At 41.2% G+C, this 22417-nt stretch overlaps 1 protein-coding gene across 1 annotated transcript; it reads right to left on the minus strand.

Moving 5' to 3' along the window:
* Positions 1-299: 299 nt before the first annotated feature.
* Positions 300-20769, minus strand: LOC111580357 (rho-related GTP-binding protein RhoA-D). Its single transcript, XM_023288077.3, has 5 exons — positions 20611-20769; positions 10017-10174; positions 7064-7184; positions 6276-6406; positions 300-3319 (listed from the first exon to the last, which is right to left on the minus strand). Exons 2-5 carry the CDS (start codon positions 10170-10172, stop codon positions 3146-3148), a joined length of 582 nt encoding a protein of 193 aa, XP_023143845.2. The 5' UTR covers positions 10173-10174; positions 20611-20769; the 3' UTR covers positions 300-3145.
* Between the last annotated feature and the right edge of the window lie 1648 nt (positions 20770-22417).

Consider the following 22417-nt stretch of genomic DNA (forward strand, 5'->3'; position numbering starts at 1 on the left):
CATGTAAAAGCTCAGATAAATAAGACGGTTAAAAACAAGTGATAAAATCTTAAAAACAATTTTGACTCAGACAGGAAGCCAGTGGAGCGAGACTGAGACTGCAGCGATGTGCTCCCGTAGCTCATTTATTCCTTTCAGACAACTCAAGACTAAAAAAAAGACTAAAAAAAGTTTGTGAACTCTTCCGTACCTCACAATGTCATGTGCAGCCTCACGTTGTTCATCATGAGCTTTTACTGGCATCATGTGCCGTCAGTCAGATCCAATGTCATGAAGAACTGACCAAGGAAACCAGTCTGTCTTGTCTCAAAAATAGTTTATTAACAATGTTCATGTTCACTTCAGATTAAACATTCACTAGAACACTTTCTGTTTACAAAGCATTATTACAATGAGCTTTTTTTTTTATATATATATAAATCTGGATCCTTTATAATTTCAAATACTTCCAGAGAAAGAAAGAAAAGTTACACAACACTGAGCAGAAGCTGTTCCAAAAGAGGTGTGCGTGATAGTGCTTGTGTAAATGTGTGTGTGTGTGCGTGTGTGTGTGTGTGTGTGTGTGTGTGTCTGTGTGTGTGTGTCTCATGCATGTATCAACATTGTAAGGACAACTTTTGATTTAGCGGGACATTACCTGCATACACATTAACAGCAGTATAGTACATGCTCTTAGTGATATGTGGGAATGCTTTCATCATTACGCTGTGCTTCCAGCTGTGACAGCCAGCCGACTATCTCCGCCGACCTCTAATTCCTAAGAATTCCTTGGCGCCGAGCTTGTTGAGACCCATGAACATCATGCCACGACTGAGAGACGCTTAGCACAAGGCCTACGCTTTCAGAAACTTCGACTTGATATGAATCTGTCTCCTCTTTGCCTCCACAGTGTGCTTGTTGTCCGCAATAATGTTCCAAGTCCAGAGTTAAAACGTAGCATCCGCCCCTTGAAAGATTTGAGGTAACATTAATATGGTGTGTAATCAATGCCCAACCTCCTAAACACACACATTAAAAAACAACAACACATCAGCTGAGTCGTAGCCTCTCTACTGGCTACTCAGCTAAAGCAAACTGTCTGTGCTTGGCCAGCAGAGGGTTTAGATTTGCATTACAATATAATAGATACAGATGTTACCAGCCGGTAAGGTTCGGTGCCTTTTTTTCCACTGGCATTTGTAAGAAGGTTGCATGCAACATCAAAGACATCGTTTTGCCACACACATTTTGAAAATCCACCCTCCATGCAACCAAGGGACATGTACAGTACATGAATGAGCAACACAGGCGGAGAGAAGGAATGCTGTGAAGAGTGTGCCTGAGGACAGTCGCTGGGCCTTTCGAGCTTTGGAGACAAAGCTGGTTTGTTTTCAGGTCAGGTTGGTATTCTGAGAGGACAAATGGACCGTCTCTGACATGTCTCAGATACATATTTTTCTATATACTCGATCTGTGCCTTTGTTTCCCCCCCCAAGAAGCTAACATCAAGATAAGGACGAATAAGCCCAATTTCCTTTTTATTTAGAGTTGTACTCTGAAAAGTTTTTGGCAGCAATACACAACTCTAAAGCATCAAAGTGAATCTTTAATGGCTGTAGACAGATGTTTTCCCAGTGATGCTGAGGAAATAAGCAATTCTTGACACTAAACTGTATGACGTAAATTGGCATAATGCGGCTCATCTGCCAAGATAATAAAGACGATACTGTTCTCACACGCACAATTGTACTATTTATGTCGTGACAGCTTACAATTTAGCAAACTAATGACACCTTCTGCTATTCTTTCAAAGCATTTAATGAACCGAGCCTTGGAAAACATGTCAGAAAAGGTCACCGTTGACTTTGTCAGTTCGTCAGTGTCACACGGCAGCTAGTTTATCTGGTCTGGGAGAGAACAACCTAAAAGGCACACCAGAACAGAGAAGGCACCAGGGAAAAGCAAACTGCTCACACACATCTCCTCTCAAACATGTAAAGAATGCCGTCCGACTGGAAACGACCGCATGCGAACAGACCAACAGCTCTAAAGAGACATGATTTCCATGACCGAGCTAACCGGTCCAACACACGGATTCTAACTGCGGGTGGGACAAGCTCGCTTGTTGTAGCAAAAGAGGTGAACTCGGTCACTCACAATAAACAAACAAGGGAGGTGTCACCAGGGCTTGGCCCCCGTGGGATTTCTGTTTCAGCTGCTTCATCTTCCCTGTTGGTCCAAACAGCTATTGTGCATAGTAGAGTCATATTGGCTTGGCCTCTTCACCCTCCTCCTCTCTCATCTAGGTCCACTAACGGTTCTGACCGGTGCATGTGTGCAATCCTACACACAAAGGGAAACTTTTGTTGACCGTTTATCACGTTACAGAAGAAGCTGCCTGTCTTTATCCTCAATGTGAGTCGACTGAAAACGCAGAATGCAGAGGGGGAATGCTGATGTTTCATGCCGACAAAAATGACACAAGTTGACTATTTGTTGTGCTTGACGAGTTTTCACCAGCACTGACAGCCTTAGTTATGGCTTTGCTCAGGTTTCACAATGACAACACTGTAAAATGAGCTACAGTACCATGGAGAGGTCCTCAGCTGAAATGTTAGCCGGCTGACAAACATGTAGAGATGGTGGTGTACAAACTTAAAAAGGCACTAGCTCTCATGGTCAACAACATATCGACTTTCATTTTCTATCACGACTGCTACAATAGTAAACAGAACTTGACATTCTGGACTGTTTGGACAAGACCTTACTCATGAAGACTTTATACAAGCTAAGAAGGATGCTGCTCGCCCGAGCTCATGAGGAACAATATTGCATACAAATATGTGCACCTACCACAGCCGTGTTACATTACAAAAAGAAGAAAAACACGTTGGGGAAAAAAACATACCGTGTGTAAGGACAGATTTTGAAGAGAGAGAGAAAAAAAGAGTAAATCAATAAGGAACTTTGAACATCAATTTCTAACCGCGGTTGCTAATAGACAAAGTCCGTTTCCTGTATTAGGTTTGTTTGTGTTTGATTCATCTGCCTGCCTGCTGTCATGAAATGCAAGATACAGTACAAAGATCCTTTTGGTAATAGGTCAGTCCTTTTCATGTGTGTTGGTTCTTCTCCTGGTCAGTTGATTCCGTGGCGTCTGGACGGCTCACAGCAGCGTGCAGCCGCTTCTCTTCTTGCGCTTGCGGACCTGCAGCGCCGCTCTGGTGGCCATCTCGAACACGTCCCGCACGCCGTCCTTCGTCTTGGCGGAGCACTCCAGGTAGCCGAAGGCGCTGATCCTGCCGGCCATGTCTCTGCCTTCTTCAATCTTCACTGGTTCCTGCAGCGTTAGAGCAGACAATGGAAGTTAGCAGTGGGGAGAAGCATTGGAAAAACAACTTTATAACCTGTTCAATTAGTCGATCATCGCTGCAACAATTAGTTAATTGAGCAGTTGAAAAATCAATCAACTGTTTAATACTTGATTAATCCTTTCAGTTGTGCTTCAAGTAAAAACGGCAAACATTCTCTGGTTTGTTTCTCTATAAAGATTATTTGCTGCTTTTCTTGAGCTTTTAACTTTAAAGGACCAAAAAAGGAGTTCTGAGGTCATCCAATCAGTGACAGCTTGAAGTACCCGGGTCTAAATGTAAACCCTGGAGTGACCAGGCGTTCTCTGTAGCTGCACCCAGGCTCTGGAACAAGCTCCACCATCACTGACCTGGGTCTTTTTAAATCAAAACTCAAAACCTTCCTGTTTAAAATGGCTTTTAATACCGAGCAGCATGGTGACATTTTATTACTTTTACATGTATATTTCAGTGCCATTTTATTGCTGTTTATTTTATTGTTTTATTGTATATTTTACTGCTGTCTCTGTTTGTGTTGCTTTTAAGTTATTCTCTTGTTTTCACTGTGAAGCACTTTGGTCACCCTATGGGCTGCTGTAAAGGGCTATACAAACAAACTTTGATTGATTGATTCCTTATCGTGTATGTGACACTAAATTGAGTCTCTTCTGGATTTGGATTGTTCATCAAACAAAACAAGCATGTAGAAGACTTAACCTTAATAAAGTGTGAACTGTGTTTTTACATTTTTAAAATATTTTACACACTAAACAATCTGCAGATGAATCAATAATGACAACAGCTGTTAGTTAGAGCTCTAAATGCAATAGGTATTGATCTCCACTGTCTTGATATAACACATTTACCAGTTGAAAACCTAAGAGCCTTGAGTTTGCTGCTTCACAAACCCACATATCATCCATGTTGAACCGGCAACGTCTGTATTGGACACGTAAAATCCCAAACACTTGAACTGATGACTTAGTGCTACTCTTTGTCAAACAGTTCCTGATTTCTACAGAAAGGAAAAGCTGACGGTGGCGTCTGAAAGAGCTGGAGAGCTTTGTCAACATGTTGCTATTATCAGCTGGACCTGGAGACAGACAGAATGCTGAGCCATTCTGTGACACACTGAGCCCACATGTTGTCGTCATTATAGCGCGACAGAAAGACCACCAGCCTTTCAGACCATGTGATGATGAGGAGAAAAAAAGTGGGCTAAAAAGAAAATAATGGTTTATGTTATTTTACATGCAAATGTTTTAGCTTCTTTTGCCTGACATTGACAATCTGATTTTCTATTATTATGCTATTTCTCTCTACTTTACATTGCTGCACATCAATCCATCATGGAAGATAGATCCCTCCTTTTTATGTTCTTGAGATCGCTGCCACTAAAAGCTTCATTGGTGGTTTTCCCATATGAACCAGGGTCTAAGAAAAGTGTTTTTATGGTGTTTTGGAGTCTGGTAATTCTTCATTCTCATGGATAAATTGCTCAAACCAGCTGTAGGAGCACATTTGAAATATGCTCTGTAAATTATATTGGTGTCAGTGGGTTTCACTTGTAATCAATTGTCTATTTTACCTATATGAGGTAGGAACCTTTGTGGCTAGGTAGGGTTTCCAGCCGGAAGGGGACAAATCAGTTTTTGACCGCTAAACGCCGAACGCGGATGCTGTACGCCGAACGGCAACTTGTGAATGGGAATTTGTGCACTTTGGAGTTTTTGGGAAACCAATAAAGACACTGTGTTCAAGGCAAGTTAAAACGAGTTGGACTTTCATTCGTTAGTTCGGTTATTAAGCGCGTCAATTCCGTTTTTATGGTTCCCGGTTGGAGGCTCTCAGTGGCTTAAAGTATTGGCTTAGCCCCTTTAACACAAGTCAAAAACTGCTCTGAAAAGTTCAACAACGGCTGCTAGGACTTTGTTGTCGCGTTTTGCTGGTGAGGACGGGAGGACAAGGGAGGCTTGGAGGAGACACCTGAGCGGAGCATCACCTGTTTACCTGCGTTCCTGGACCCAGCAGCGGGAGAAGAGGAGAGACGCCGGGGAGGACGCGGAGGAGCTTCACGGTAGCGGCTTGGAATGATCAGTCTTCTGAAATAGGTATGTGTAGCTACCATTTATAATGATGGCCATCTAAAAATAGTGTGCACACGTTATGGCGTAATCCCAATGCATTGGTTGGTGAAGTGGAAAAACATTTTGACTGTGTATTAAAGTGAACTGTAGACTTAAATGGAGGATTGAACGTTGGGTGACGTCAGTGTTTCACCTGTAGCTGGTAACCTGGACTCTGAGGCCGGCTGTAGTGATACACTGACCAGCAAACGGGTGGTTAAACTGACTGTTAAAGGACTTGCGGACAAGATAGACCGACTGCAATGTGGTAGAAAAACGAAGCTAAACAAAGCAACCGCTTTAAGAAAATCACAATCACATCAGCCTCCTGTTCATCAAAAACTGTCCTGGATTTAGCCCTAAAAATGTCTCTTCTGTCACGGTTCTGATGTGGTGAAAAATATTGAGCAGCGTGATAATAAACTGTATGGAGTCTGGGAGATGGATGCTACAGTTCATAGACTGGCGGTGTAATGCAGTAAATATGGGGATAAAACCCAGTGCAATAATGAATCCTCCATTTCAGGTGACAGTCTTTTATTGAGTTGGGCGGAGATGATGGAAACTGAAATCGAATGCTGAAATTCAACCGTGGTGCAGGCTTTTATAGAAGTGAATGGGAGACACAGCAAATATTTGCAGGGTGGCAGTGTAATTTGATCACACCTCTACTGGTACCCAATATGTGCATTAATAAATCAGACAAAACACTAACAAATTAAGCTTCTAAAGTGTTTCCACCCTCTGAATATCCTCAGGCCTAAAGAGCTATCTACTTGTGGCTGATTAGCTAAATCCACTGTTGGTTGACCTTCCGTACCTGCTTCATCTTGGCCAGCTCTCTCCGTGTGTGCTCATCATTCCTCAGGTCCTTCTTGTTCCCCACCAGGATGATGGGAACATTGGGACAGAAGTGTTTCACCTCCGGCGTCCACTTCTCGGGGATGTTTTCTGTCCCGGGAGAGATAAAAAGTGAGCTGAAATACTCGAGAGGGAAAGAGAGCGAGAGGGAAAAAGGGGGGGACGATAAAAGGGGACAAGCAGTGCAGAGTCATGGCGCAGAACACTTCTCATGATGGATTGCTCTGCAGGCTGCTCGAGGCAAAGATGTTTTTAGCTGCACTAATCCTACTTCCCATCAAGTCCATTAAGGCGTTTAACAACCAGCTCGGCTAGCTGATATGAACCAGCTTGATTCTGTCACAAGATACATAAACATGTTAACAAAATATTATACAGTACACACTACCAGTCACAAGTTTGGACACACTTTCTCATTCCATGCTTTTTATTTATTTGTATTATTTTCTACATTGTAGTTGAATACTGAAGATAAACACTTTTGTTTACAACATAATTCCATGTGTATTCTTTTATAGTTTTGATGTCTTCAGTATTAATCTACAACGTATAAAATAATTAAATAAAAACCACTGAATGAGAAGGTGTGTCCAAACTTTTGACTGGTAGTGCAACATCATGTATTTATAACTTGTCATACTGTAAAACTATTCTGGGCTGTCAACTTATAACGCTGCTGCTATGTTTATCAAATAAAGACTAATCTAGCATTTGAAAATAGGCCACTGCACATAATCAGTTCCATACCTAAACTGTCTGGGCTGTCAATAGAGAAGCACATGAGGATGACGTCTGTGTCGGGGTAGGAGAGGGGCCTCAACCTGTCGTAGTCCTCTTGGCCTGCAGTATCCCACAATGCCAGCTCCACCTGGGAAAACAAACAAAACAAACTTTTGTAAGAAGCAGCACACACACCTAAATACATTTACTGTATATGGAGGTGGATTTATCATAGTGTAAGAAACAGAAAGAATCTTATTCCTCATTATCGCTGTCATTCCTTTTGTTGAAACTCAGTAATATGAGCACATCCCAAGGGTTAAAAAAATAAACAGAACCCATCCAACCAGCCTTAACATAATGTTGTCTACTGATCCAGATGAATACATAAACATTTACGACATAATTACTGATGAGGTTTTCTCATCCACTGAGAGCCGTGGCTGTTGGGGCAACGACAAATGAGCCCTGAGGCGTGTGGTGCATCTGAGTAATTTTCCCAAGGGCCACTGCTTTAAATAGGAGGAAGCAAATTATGTTACCATTCCTGAACTTGAACACGTTTCTCCTCTGGCCACATGCAACTTAGATCTTGATCATAACTTGTGATTTGTTTGTTTTTTTTCCCCATGTTGCTTTCTTCATTTGTACAGACTTTTACTGTTCATCACTATAGCAGCTCTGCTCTAACAAGACTGTTTCGTTGTCAGTGTTGTGGAAATGAACTTGAGGACTGGCCTCATCCCATCACACTGCTGATTAATTCAATTAGGGAAAGTGGGAGATTAGCGAGCATCAAACCGGGTACCTTCTGTCCCTGTGCGGGCATTAACAACCTGCCTTCACTCGCTCTTTAGTCGACTCACTGGATTCAGGAGAGACGAAAAAAAACTTTTGCAAAGTTTTAAATACTGGAACTTCCCTGGATGACATTAGATTCTGGTTTACCCACAGAGAGTACAAGAATCAATCCCAAAATAGAGGTTTGCAGAGGCAGAATGGTGGGAGGCAGAAGAACACCATCGAGACTGCATCAGCAACCAGAGCATTCTGTTCCCACTGGACTAGTTGTAAGCTGCAGACTTTGGGGAGGAAAAGAAAGAGGGGGAAAAACAGCTATTTATAGAATCTACCCAGTCCACTGGAGGTGAGAGAAAGAAAATGTTTTTGAAGAACGCAAATCTAATCCAGCTGGTTGTATAAGAGGCAATTTCAAATGGGACTGCCATCCTCTAGAGAGACTTAAAGAGCTGACACTCGTATCTTTTCCAGAAATTTCCCCTTCCAGACTGATGTCCATCACGGAACCCTAACTTTACATTTCCTGTCCAGAGCTCAGCAGTTAACCCCTCCCTGCCTCCCTGCATGTCAGTACAACCAGTACAAGGACAGGAAATGAGAGACGTTTATCGAGCTGAAGCAGGAGAACAGTCCTGAGGGAAGGAGGGGGATTGCCAGGAGACATCCCTGTTCCCCGTCTGAACAGGAAGCTGGGAAGTAGAGTCATTTCCTGTTTTGCCCAGTGGTGATCCTGCAGCGATGGTCGGATCAAGAGAACAAACTCCTTTGACATAACAAGCCATCTGCAGCTCAGACTCGACCCTCTCTGACCAACTCCCCATGACTCAGATTCAAGACATCACAAACACTCTGGAGCAGGACTTTGTTGAAAACATTGTTGGTTGCATAACTCTGCAAATGACCATTAGCTAAAGCCCTTCTCCCAAACAGCAGCTGTCCAATCACAGCTTAGCAACAGTAACTGAACAAAGTCTTCGGTGAATGCTGTGCATGGAGCCCTTGTCTTGTAGTGTAAGCAATGGATTAAATAGTGCATTCATGTGTTTTCTTGCAGATGCAACTGCAAGCTTGTGTGGCCAAGTAGTTCATTACCTACAGCAGGGTTTTCCTCAGGTTTCCAGGGCTGCATTAGCATTTACAGACCAATCAGTTGTCGTGAATTAATTCTCTCCATGGCAGCAAAAAATGGTACAGGAGCATTCACAACATCATGCAGGTCAAACTGGGAGATCAAACACCTTCAGTTTGTGAGACTAAAATACTCCCTATATTTGGTCCCTAGCCTACCAACATTAACGCTAACAAAACTTGCAATGGCTCTATCCAAAAATATCTAATATCTGAACACATAACTGTCTACTGTTTAGTGACGTCCATTTTTATTCAAGCAAATATGGTATCCTTTCTCTCCAGAGTGGTGCAGAACTGTCAACATTTCAGGAGTTTATCTGTTCATTCATTTCAGTCTGCATGAAACTGTTTATGTTTGGTGTTAAAATCCTGCCTACAACAGTAATGTGACCAATAGTCCATTATTTTGTAGGGTTACAGGTCATTTAAAGTAAATGATTAATGAAGAAGCCCTGTTCACCGCTAGCATGTTGTTCCTTGTAGCTGTCAGGGTGTATGTAAGCTCTGTGCTGTTGTTATTTGATGTGGAGGGATCAGCATTCAATAGACCAACATGGTGTTATGGTCGCACAACAAACAGATCAGTCATAATCCTAAAGGTCTTATCTCACATAAAGTCCTTATCATACGTAAAATAGGTCTACCACTGTCTACACTACAATGAAGGGTATATCAACTGGAGAGAATGTTTTCTGTTTTCTTTATGGGACCTGTTAGATAGAACTAATAAAATTCAATTGTATCACTTGTATTTTAACGCAGCATAATCTTGGGTCCTAGTGTGTTCATTAGATGGCCTGCTGTTGTCTTTCTTTATGGTAAATCTTCCAGCATGATTACTTCAAGTGCTCTGTAAGAATGGAAAGACTGACAGATGTAGCAGCAATAACTAAGAGGGAAGTGGCTTAGTAAACAGTCATATAGGCCAGATATAATAGACATATCAGAACATTGCAGGCTTACGACACAAAATGAAAGAGCTCTGTGTGTTCAACATGACAGACACCAGCACTATTATACTCTGTAGTTTATTGTCAATAGTACAAACCTGTTTTCCATCAACCTCGATATCAGCAATGTAGTTCTCAAACACTGTCGGGACATACACCTCAGGAAACTGGTCTTTACTGAAAACAATGAGAAGACATGTTTTCCCACAAGCTCCATCCCCAACAATCACCAGCTTCTTCCGAATGGCTGCCATATCTGTGGGGAGAAGAACAAGAAGTTCTTACAAACAGACATCAAAAAAAAAAAGGCAAGAGAAACTTTTCTTCCCGTTAGGGGAGATTAGACTTGTCACACTGAAGCCAAAAAACACAGTCACACATTGTCATCTGTTTGTGTATTCTCTACTATAGATATTTAAATTATTTGTTGAGATCCCAGGAATGCGAGATAAATCAAGAAGACAATGTCAGAAAAAGACTTTTTTTCTACTTGTGCGGTGGAGCTCCAAAGCGACCAGTCTGACATCTCTGACTGACAGTACCGCATCACATTACACCTGAGGGCAGCCTCTCTGATCAGCACATTGTCACACACAACTGCAGTCACAGACCTTGAATCCCCAATGCCAAATCTAGACTACAAAGCTACATGAAAAACAGAGGAGATGGAGGAAGAGAGTGCAGTGAGGGAGATGAGAAAGAGAGGAGGGATTCTGAGACAAGCTAGGACATGAAGGAATGTGCTATCAGGCTGCTGCTCCACCCCATTTGTTTCCCTCTGCAACATGCATGGAGGAGGAAAGTGGGAGGGAAATTAGAGCAGCTGCTGAACTACATGATGGTGTTGTACAACAGGCAAAACAATACTCTGCCTTTCATCTCTTTTGCTTTATCGGTTCTTTTCAGGAATACTTTGACAGTTGATGATTGTATACTTATCTAAAACTTAATTAACATCAAAAAGAACAAGAGCTACACCTGCAAGGCCATATGTCGTGATGTGTTATACTGCAAAGTTTACGCAGGGTTCTGCAAATCGATGTACGCTGCAGTGCAAAAAATACCACGCAAGCATTCCCCACCATAACAACATCATGTCAGCCAAAAGTGATGCACCTTTGTCGACATGGTTTAAATTTTTGCAGCTACGCTTCGGGAAGCATTGCTAGTATTTTTGTGCACAAACTACATGATTCCATTAAACAAACTGAACCGTGAAACATTTCTGCAGCATCCCCGGAGCGGAGGGCTGGTTTGGCTGGTGTGTGTTGCAGGCTGCGTGGGGATGAGTTAGCAGTGCAGCTGATGGATGAGCTGGAGCCCTGCTGCCTGGGAGCAGCTGTGCATATAGTCATTTGGCTCCTCACCTCATCCACTTTCTGCCAGACAGCCTTGACAGCAATCCTCTTCATGAGGGCACCCACTTATCAGGGGAAATTCATCTTTCAGCGCTGCGGGCAAAACTTTGGAGTTGAGTCTGCCCCGACGCCCACTTTTAATCTCTGCTCAGATACATAGCAACACCAGTGCTTTCAATGAGCAGCACCAAACCATTAATCAAAAGTCATCCCAAAACTCAGACTGAGGCTATTAGTCAAACTATTATTGGTCTGGTGCCACAACAGGTCATCTGGATGACTTGTTAAACATATCCCATGCAGAGCTGGGGAATATGTGCAAACGTGTTGTCTCAATCTTTCAACATTTTAAAGCTAATACCTTTTTAATATTTGCAAAGTCTCAACAAACCATCAATGATAAGCTGTACTGTAAACAGCTGAACTTACATGTACAACAAAAATAAAAAGGGAACCACAGACTACATAGATTTTAGTACAGGAATAGTTTAATACCACTCGTACCTACATAAGATAGCATCTACTTTATTCATCCCAGAGGAAATTATTTTGCCAGAGTATAACAAACAATAAACAAAGGTTAGTGGTAAAATAGAAATAACAAAGAATACAAAGTACAAAATGCAAAGTACAAAATGTAACTTTCTAAAAGTGTTTGTGTGTATTGTCTGTGTGTTAAGTGTCTAGAAAAAATAAGAATTAAAAGAAATAAAAAATAAAATAAGAAAAATAAAAAAGATAACAAGTACAAGATGACATAATAAAGTTAAAGCTCAGATAATTTTGACATAATTTTTTCTTGGAAAGCTGGTCCAAAACAATAAACCAACTGACAAAACATCTAAGTCAATTAATCATCAATTCCTGCAGTTCCAACTGACATTTAGAAGTTATGTGAACATTTGCATTTCAGAATATGGCATTAAATTCCAAGAAATGCAAACAAATGTGTATATTTATGCAAATTCTGCAAACCAAAAGCACATCCAATCATTTAAAAACTTAATGTTTAATTGGTGAATTAATAAATGGGATGAGTAGCACAGTGAGAAATGTGTGAAACGCTGGAAAGAGTAAAAAAGAAGTGAAGAAATTACTTCCCAGCTCTATTTCCATGCATATTAAGAGTTGGCATCACCAGCAGCTACACTGGAAATTTGGGGCGTTTGCTTGTTTGACATTTTTATTAACATCTTGGTTACTGGTTCCTTCTCTTTGGAAACTGTGGTCATAGTTTAATCATATTTTCTGCCACTCCTTCGGTTGCTGTGGACTGTGTTAGAGCTGCGGAGGTTTTACCAAGAGTTGCCAAAGACCCAAGTTTGAATTCAGGCTACTGTAGTTTGCCGAGTCTTGCTCTTTCTACGTGTTTAAAATGTGATTAAAGAGAAGCAATGAAATCCCCTAAATATACTGTAAAAGGACAACTCAAAATGATTATCCACTTGAGCTGCATTTTATACAATGAAAGCTTCTGCCTGATTTTTCGAGGCCACAGACGCTGCACAGCGTCGTTTGCTTTCCAGAGATTGCCAAATTGACCGGAGACAGCATGAACTAGATGATGGGTTCAAAGCCAAACAAGTGGGAGACGGCAGCACCGAGGCCTCAGAGGCTCACTCTGTGAAACAAAACAATCCACTTCCTGTTCTGTGGAGCCTGGGAGGAGCTTTTGGCTGCAGTTCTGTTTGGACAGGCCTCAGCAGAGCCGGGACACGGAGAGAGCAGCCAGAGGCGACGCAACACATGCAAGCGCACACGCCTGCTTTCTCACACGTACACGCACACAGTTGCTCCGTTTTAGCTGCACAATGAGTATTTCCTCGGTGGCAGAGATATTGGAAGCTTATGAAGGAGCATCTTGACACATCGGCAAAAGGAAATTATGCGTGAACATCTCCCATATAGGCACAAACTGTGTCAATTAATCAGGATGCCTATGACTGATGGCTTCAATTAAGGCACTAATGGATACTAATGACAGCAACAACTGAAGAGGAAGTTCAGGTGGTTGTCAAGAGTAACCGATTTTTGGTGTTCCACCCAGATGGAACCTGTTCGTCATGATTTAGCCAGCAAAAACTCCAACACACCCTCACCGATTCAATGGAAACGTGAATGGGTGGCGCTTATCTGCGACCAGTATCAGCTGGCCGACCTTTGACCCAACACACTAGCGCATGAGTACAGTTGAGGGATTAACTGTCCTCATAAAAGCAGCGACAAAAGCAGAAATAGTCTGACATCACTCCGCTGGCTCCACATAAATATCACTCAGTTCAGGGTGCAGACATTTTCAATTACCTGTCACCGTGACTCGACACAATGCAGAAGAGATTTATCTGCTGCTGCACAGAGATATGCTTGAACATATTCATAAAGCTTCCTATCACGCTGAGGAGAGGTCGACTGAGGCCCGACGTTAACTGAGACACAGCAGGAACGTTGAGCTACCTTTTTCGGCTCGCGACCCTTTGAAATATGCAAAGCCACATTCAAACTGTCAACGTGAAATAATAACAAGAAAACTCCTGTTCATTCATTACTGGCAATGCAACACAGTGCCTCCCACTGAGATGCTGTGATGGCCCGTTCATTACAAGTGTGCATTTCTGGAGGAATACTTTGCACCAGTAACATCTTATCTGGACTGTTAGAATGAAATAATTACCACTGTGGCTGCTTTCAAGAGCTGTTAACCCTCGTGTCGTTTGAAAATTTGGGGAAAAAAAATATTTTCACAGTGAAACTTCTGATGTCCACATTTTCAACATTTTTGGGAAATCTTTGAACATTTTTTGGTGGAAAAAAAGAAATGTCAAAAATGTTTCTTAAGAACATTCACAAAAAAATCAACCAAAATCCAGCGAAATTCGCTGGATTTTGGTTGATTTTTATGCGAATGTTCTTAAAGAAAATATTAGAAGTTTTACTGATATAAGTCTAATCACTTTAGATATTTTTAGGATTTTTTGGGAAGATTTTTACTCATTTTTTGAAAATATTTACAAGAATTTTCTTGCCAAATTTGGGGGATTTAAAAAAAAAAAAAAACTTTTAAGGGAAATTTTAAAGGAGGTATTGGAATGTTCTTCCTGAAGGTTTTGCAAATTTTAAGAAATTTGGGGAATTTTTTTGCTGAATTTTTGGATTTTTTTCAGACAAGCAAACAATATTTTTTGGTGCCCGCAAATGAGGACAAAAGGAGGGTCAGGTGTTTTCTCAGAGTTGGTGCTACTGTTTTCTGAAATGTCTTGAAGCTTGTAGATCTGTTACTCAAATCTGGAGTCCCTGAATTGTACTTGATGTCTCATGGGCAGCACGCCTCCATCAACATTTGTGTTGTTTAGACGTAGGGCTGAGTTTGGTCTGAACATTACAACTCCTCGTCACAGACTGCACACGTCTATAAGCTGTGAGCAGCGGTTTCCCTTCGTCATGCTGTTTCACAAAAAAACACACCTAAAGATGAAAATATAATGTGGGCATGACTACAAGAAAGGAAAAGATTTGAAAAAAAAGTCATTCATTCTTTTCACAGTTTCTCCACGCTGTGAACTTTGTCCTAAAGCAATACCTTACAGCTCCTTAATAAATACAGCACCAGTCAAAGGTTTGGACACACCTTCTCATTTAATACTTTTTATTTATTTGTATTATTTTCTACATTGTAGATTAATACTGAAGATTAACACTTTGTTTAGGTTTACAACATAACTCCACCTGTATTCGTTTATAGTTTTGATGTCGTCAGTATTAATCTACAATGTATAAAATAATTACATAAAAATCCATCGAATGAGAAGATGTGTCCAAACTTTTGACTGGTAGCGTAGTTCACTGTTTGCTTTCTGTAGACCAACACCACTAACAAATCTGTCTTATAATATGTAAGCTTATTGAGATGACTGATGACTTAAAGCAGCGAAATCACTTGTCTTGATCTGTCCAAAGCTAACAAAATCCACCTACAAGCACCTCTAAAGCTAATCAATTAACTTCATTTGTCAGTTTAATCTGTGCAGAAACTGTGTAAATAACGTATGATATGCTGTGGTTTTGTGGGAATTGTGTGGAGGACCAGGCAGGTAGAAGTAAGGTTTTAAACTGTTGACTGAGATATCCAACTAGTGATCCAGTAAACTGTGATGGCCTTTTTTACTCCACTAACGAATGGCGGAGATATGCGACAATCGGCATCTGTCTGTCTGTCTGTCTGTCTGTCTGTCTGTCTGTCTGTCTGTCTGTCTGTCTGTCTGTCTGTCTGTCTGTCTGTCTGTCTGTCTGTCTGTCTGTTAGCAACATTACTCAAAAATGGTATAACAGATTTAGATGAAATTTTCAGGGAAGGTCAGAAATGACACAAGGACCAAGTGATTAGATTTTGGCAGCGATGCAGCTTATAGACTAGATCCACGAATTTGTTAAAGATTTCTCTATCATTGAGAGATAGCAACACAGCATCACTGTAACTATGACAACAAGTGAACACTACGTCTTATCCATCGTAAATGATACAAGGAACAACTGATTAAATTGTGGGGGGTGTTTCTGAGTCCCATCACTTCCTGCTGCCCGCTACATAATTAGGTCACCTGATTCGGTATCCGTACATAACGTACACATGCGTAACACATACCTTTTCTCAAGGCAAGATCATTTTGTTTGTGGGTACATCTATCTTAAATGGCCACATTCTATAGTGCTGTGATTTCTGCGACAAATTTTTTCAAGATTTCAGTCATTGGAAATGATACAAGCACTTAGCAGCCTGGGCAGAGTACTGTGTGATTACAAGTTCTTTTCTTGTTCACTATATTTTAGGCAGTTTTTCAATTGAAACCAATCCACACAATAACTCTGAATGATATTTAGATGCAGACCAAAAGGCAGCTAGAGTGAAGAAAGGATCAGTTTGTGTGTCAGTAAGAAGCAAGGAAGACAGATGCAGGCAAGCACACGTACAACTCGATCCACACAGAATCATTAAAATGCAAAGGAAAGCAAAGCAGCACTACTTCCTGCAACTATCTGAGCAATGGCCCCGGGTTAATGAACACACCACCTCTCTGCTTCTCTAAGGAGGGTTCCTGGGGCCAACGGGAGTTATGCAACAAGCTGAGCAGAGTTAGCACAGAGCAGAGCCTGACCTGCACCGATGACTGAGAGCTGCCCTTCAGTCCTCACGTGAGTTTAATATCAACAACAACGCTGAGCATAGACAAACGTCCAGCTAATAAAAGGCCTGTTGTTCCTGACATGATGATGATGACTTTTTTTGTTCTGATGTCCTGCAAACATCTTACAGAAAGACTCTTGGCTAGACTCAAACAAATCCATAGTTTCAGATCAGCTGATGATAACAACATTGCAAATTTATTTCCTGGCTACGTTTTTATGTCACTACTCTATCCAAGAGTTGTCAAAGAGCTCTGTTCAACTATGACTGTAGATAAAGACTTCGGGACTAGAAGAACAATAAAAGCAGGGCTGGAGTTTGACAGATAAACATGATCACCCAGAAATTCTAGTCTAGACTGGATTTCCACGGAACAACACAAAGCTGGACAGTAAAAATAACTTTAAATGTGCTTCAGGAACACAATTTCACAGGAATGTCCTCCAGCAACTTTGGCATCTCAACCACAAGTCAATTCTAAGGGGGAGTTTGGGTTTTTTTTGTACCCATTTTTAGCCTCAAGAGGTGCAAGCTAACGGCTTATTGTTGCTGTTAGAAAAGAAAGAACCCTATAGATGTGAAAGCACCTAAGATTTAGCCTCACCTCTGCGAGTCAGCCTGAGAAATGGGCCAAAGTTCAAAAGCTGGCCGAGGCGGCGGCTGAGACTTAGCAGACGGCCCATGACACCAGCTGTCTACACCACCTTAACTTGGATGTGAATAACGTCTTATCGGACTAAATCTGACAGGCGGCAACAGCCAGCAGATCACTTGGAAGATCAGACATTTGGTCACTGCTCAAAAAAACTAATCTTATCAGAAAGGTTCAGGCTGTTTCACATCAGGCGTTTATGGATTAAATGTGGGGTTTCCTGAGCATAAGCTGTCGACTCAAGTGCATAAAACTGAAATGGGAGTGCTGAGCTGTCTTACACAACAGCAGGAACATACACAGCCGATCAGGTCAGCCTCTCACATTCTTTAGGCGTATGTTACAAGAGCTCCTTCGTCTCACTGAGTCATGAATTTACTGGTACACCCATGGAAATGAGCAAATGTGCCAACATTCAGCCAACTCAAGCAATAAAATCAAGCATGTTATGTATTTTAAGGCCTCGTTAGGACAATGAGCTATTTATCTGTAGGAAGAAAACTAGAGTTTTAAAATGTCTAATTCTAAAGTGAGTATACAAGATATTCTATCTAGGCTGGTATGAAGCCACAGCTTAGCTTAGCAATAAATCAGCCTCCGATAAACACCTCATGGTAATGATAAGCCTCCAGGAAGTCACTGCACCCCGCCAAGAGACAGTCAGGCACATAACCACCATGTAACTGTAAATGTCCTATCCACACTTAGACTTTTATCCAGATAAAACAAACATGACTCATGAAATTGTAAACTTCAAATGTGCTGATGGGTGGATTTATCATCAACCGGCACCAGGTTAGCTGTTTCCAGCTGTTCCTAGTCTTTACGCGAAGCTAAGCTAATTAGCTGCTGCCTTTAACTTCATATTTACCACAAGGATTATTCAATCCCTAATCATAAACTGTCTCTGATTTACTTTAAACTTTTTTTTTTATCATAAACTATGGATGTTTAATATGGTGTCTGAAAATTTTTTGCTGAAAATGTCAAATATTTTTACTTTGAAAAAAGCCTTTCAACACACTTTTAGCACATTTTTTGCACACTGAAATTTGCTAAATGGCATGATCCATCCATCCATCCATCATCTCGACACCGCTTAATCCTCATTAGGGTCGCGGGGGGGATGGAGTCTATCCCAGCTGACTTAGGGTGAAGGTAGGGGACACCTGGACAGGTCACCAGTCTATCACAGGACTACACATAGAGACAAACAATCACACTCGCACATACGGGCAATTTAGAATAATCAATTAACCTCAACATGTTTTTGTAGTGTGGGAGGAAGCCGGACGACCTGGAGAAAACTCACGTATACGCAGGCAGAACACGCAAATTCCACGTAGAAAGATCCCAGGCTGGGATACGAACCAGGGATTTTCTAGCTGAGAGGCGACGGTGCTAACCACTGAGCCACTGTGCAGTAATGGCATGATGAGTAATATATAACGTGGGGAAAAAAAACTCAAATTTCAATGTGTGGAGAAACATGCTAAAAGTAGCTCAGAAAACATTTAACATATCATGCTAAAATTGCACAAACATTTTTATAAATATCCATATTTTATGTTGTCAAAATGTTAGGGAAATGAGCAATAGTTGGGCAGAATTTTAAAAAATATTTAAAGATTTGAGATGGTGCGTGAGGAGGCTTACACAATTAGAGCTCGTCTAATCACCGTATCAGCTGGCCATCTTCAGATTAATGACCCGCAGCCTGCTAACCTTCACGGCTTCTGCCAAGCAGCCGTGATCTTAAAAATACACCAAAGGAAGTCACTCCTGAATAGAAGTAGGACAGGACAGGAGAGTTAAGCCTGCCGGTGACAGCCTGAGTCGGACGACCAAACTCAGAGACAGACAGGGGCACCGGATACAGCGTCTGCTTCCAGAGAACGGATGCCTCATGACTCACTTCTGTTCAATAACTGAGGTCATGAGCAGACAAACAGGGATGACCGGCTCCCTGAGAGGACTCCACCGGGTTTCCTGAGCTCAGACACGTCTACTCCTCTGGGCCGACACCAACTGTAGGGCCACAGCTAATGATTATTTTCATTATCGACCACCCAGGCAGTGCTTTCTCAAATAATAAAAATAAATTGTTTGGCCTGCAATGTCAGAAAGTAGAGGAAAACATCCATCACCAACTGCTTGTTTTTCTTGTTCTTAATTTTTTTTGACAAGCAGTCCAAACCCCAAAAGACAGGAAGTTTTTGGTCATAAATGAAATGAGTATTTTCACATTTAATGACATCGAAACTATTCATTTTCTGCTCCTTTTCCTTCTGCTGTAAAAGCTCTGTTCCGGTGAGGATGATTATTTCACTGTGTGATAGATAGATAGATAGATAGATAGATAGATAGATAGATAGATAGATAGATAGATAGATAGATAGATAGATAGATAGATAGATAGATAGATAGATAGATAGATAGATAGATAGATAGATAGATAGATAGATAGATAGATAGATAGATTAAACCTTTATTGATCCTGCAGCGGGGAAATTTTTGAAATATAAATTAGATAATTTCTGCAATATTTCAAACAGAAATGGCAAATATTCACTGGGTCCGGCTGATCCTTTTTACTACTGTATTTAATTTCAGTGTAAAACCTTTTGACTTGCGACTGAAAAAGTAACAAAATAATAATAATTCATGTCTTTTGAACACATAAAAATCTAAGCATTGATAAACCAATTAATCATTTGGGTTATAACATAGCAGAAAATGGTGTTACATGTTCTGTTCTGTACTGTACAAAATTCTATTTCTACTGGCACACAAAAAACTAAACCAGCCATTACTTGCAGTGTTTTACTAATAATAGAGTTAAATGATTAAAACTGATCAACTTTCTGACAACAAACCAATTGATTAATCGACTCAGTCTGCACGTGGATCAGGAGTTTGGTGGTTAACTTAGAAGAATAGTTCAAATATATTTTAATTTTATGCGAATTGCTGCTCATAATGAGTGAATTCTTCCTATTCAAAGCGCATTAACAGGGTTGTACTTACACTCAGGTTACTTCATTATTAAGACAACTTGGGCGTTTCAGCCAGAATCACTCAGCCATGATCTCAAATGTGTTTTAGTGATGTTTGAAAGCCACTGCCGGTTGTTCAAACTGAAACTGTGAGTGTTTCTGATGAGGAAACGAGGTGTTCCCAGCAGTGGAGATGGCTCATTAGGAGATTTGCCATGCGGAGTTGCTTATTGAGGTCGCAGCTCTTGGACAGACTGTACATACACAGCAGACACTTTGAAACTAACCCCAATATCAACAGTTGTACTGAAACACACCCCGACAACTACAGGCACAGCAAATACACTTCCAACCACTACAAAGCTCGGGAGGGTAAAAGCAGAATGTTAGTGCGAGGACAAGCCACCACCTTGTTCTTTCACCCCAAGTAAGTAGCTATAATTAGACCAACGACTTGTGTCAAATAAGAACGTTTAGCCGAAGCGCAGCCTCCGGTTCAGTAGTTACCTGTCGCCAGCCGATTGAGATGTTTCTAGAAATATTAATCCTCCCTTTTGCTCTTTTGCTCTTGATCGTGACACCCAGACACACACTTCTTGCTGCAGTGTTCGCTAATTTTACAGAGAGGGTGCTGAGGAACGGGGCAGGCGAGCAGAGATCCTCCCACCGACACAGCGACAAGCTGGGCTAGACTAACACACAGCCACTTCCGGTATGGACTTTCAGAACAAGAGGGTCAGCTCGTCTGTCACTCGTTTTTATTTTTCTCATGCAGGCAAACTCGCCGTGGAGAAGTATATGAGAAAAGCTGTACTATGTAGCATTCAATTGATAGTTAATTGTTGATAAAGCTTGTAGTTTTAATAAAATTGAATTCTTGATTGTAAAATGTCCATGCACCTTAGGTGGTTTGACAAAACTTGATAAAACCTTGAATTTCCCTCGGGATTAATAAAATATCTATCTATCTATCTATCTATCTATCTATCTATCTATCTATCTATCTATCTATCTATCTATCTATCTATCTATCTGTTTTGCATTTCCCCATCATTTATACTCTACTAAGGTCAAAACCTGAAAAATTATGTTATAGATCTCTTTGGTGACAAAGGGAAGAAAATACTCACCTTGAACTCTTAGATGCATAAGTGGGGCAAAAATGACCCGGTGAGGTTGAAAAATTTTCATCATTTCATATTCCAGCTATTCCTCAAAAAACACGTTTTTAATATCATTTCAAATATAGTTTTCAGGGTGTTTATATGAATTGTGTTAATGTACTATGTTAACTGAGTGTGTGTTTTGGAGCATTATTTTGCGGGTTATAGAGACAAAATGTTTGAATGGGCTGTCTGTCGAGTTAGCTAAAAGTGCTTCCTAGCCGCGACCAGCACGTGCGCGTCACATGGACGACAGTGGTATTTTGCCGTTTGGGACTGTGTTTTATATGTTTTAGGATTCATGTATTGTATATGAACTTCTTATTTCAATATTCATGTCAAGAGATTGTTGTTTGTATGTATGTTTGTTCCTTGTAATAAATTTGGACTGGAGCTGCCAAGGAAGCATTGCATATTGTGAGCGTGCTCTTTTTCATCCTCTTCTTCAGGCCGTAACACAGTCAGTGGTCTGCACTCTGTAGACATCACATTATCGGCTCGACTCAGTTCACCTGGAACTCCGGCTGAGTAGGTACTAAAATAGAACCTGGTACTAGGTACTACGCCCTAAAGGAAAACCTCACAAACCGAGTAGAGTCGGTTTGTGACTCTACCCCGCGTCCCTAATGAGGATCAATCAGTGTATAGTTAATGGATGAGTGGATGGATAGTTTGCACAGTCTACACTCACTTTTTAATGTCCAAAATTGATACTAAAGATTGTCCTATTATTTTGAAGGCTGCTGCCTGTATTTCCCGTATTGTCATGGTTACCTCTCACTAACTTGACGCTGCTGCTGAAGGCGCTGGAGTCAGCCCGGTCCCTCCTCCCCTCCCCGGTCAAAGATGACATCATCCGTAGTACAAGAGGACTCGTGCAACAGGAGGGATGGGTGTGGCTCTCAGCAGTGTGGCCTCTGAAATAAACCGTCCACCTCACCTCAGATGCGAACAGTGACACTCTGCAGGCTCTGAGCTCTGCTGTGCACCTGTTTGTCTTCTTTATATTATACAGGACTGGACATGCAGCACCAAAAATAATGATACTGCAAAGAATAATGAAGAATGCACAAGACCTGAGCTCCAGTTATGTCTAACCTGGCATGAAAAGCAACCGCAGGCCACAAGCATGCTGTCATTTGTAAGTGAAG

The sequence above is a fragment of the Amphiprion ocellaris genome, chromosome 5 (genome assembly GCF_022539595.1).
Source record: "Amphiprion ocellaris isolate individual 3 ecotype Okinawa chromosome 5, ASM2253959v1, whole genome shotgun sequence".
Lineage (NCBI taxonomy): Eukaryota > Metazoa > Chordata > Actinopteri > Pomacentridae > Amphiprion > Amphiprion ocellaris.

What these genes read in the sequence shown, in the direction of transcription:
- LOC111580357 (XM_023288077.3), bottom strand. Translation starts at nt 10,172, where the DNA reads ATGGCAGCCATTCGGAAGAAGCTGGTGATTGTTGGGGATGGAGCTTGT. An exon ending in TCGAGGTTGATGGAAAACAG is followed by an intron (nt 7,185 to 10,016) that starts GTTTGTACTATT and finishes TTGTTTTCCCAG; the next exon opens with GTGGAGCTGGCATTGTGGGA. An exon ending in AGCTGGCCAAGATGAAGCAG is followed by an intron (nt 3,320 to 6,275) that starts GTACGGAAGGTC and finishes CTAACGCTGCAG; the next exon opens with GAACCAGTGAAGATTGAAGA.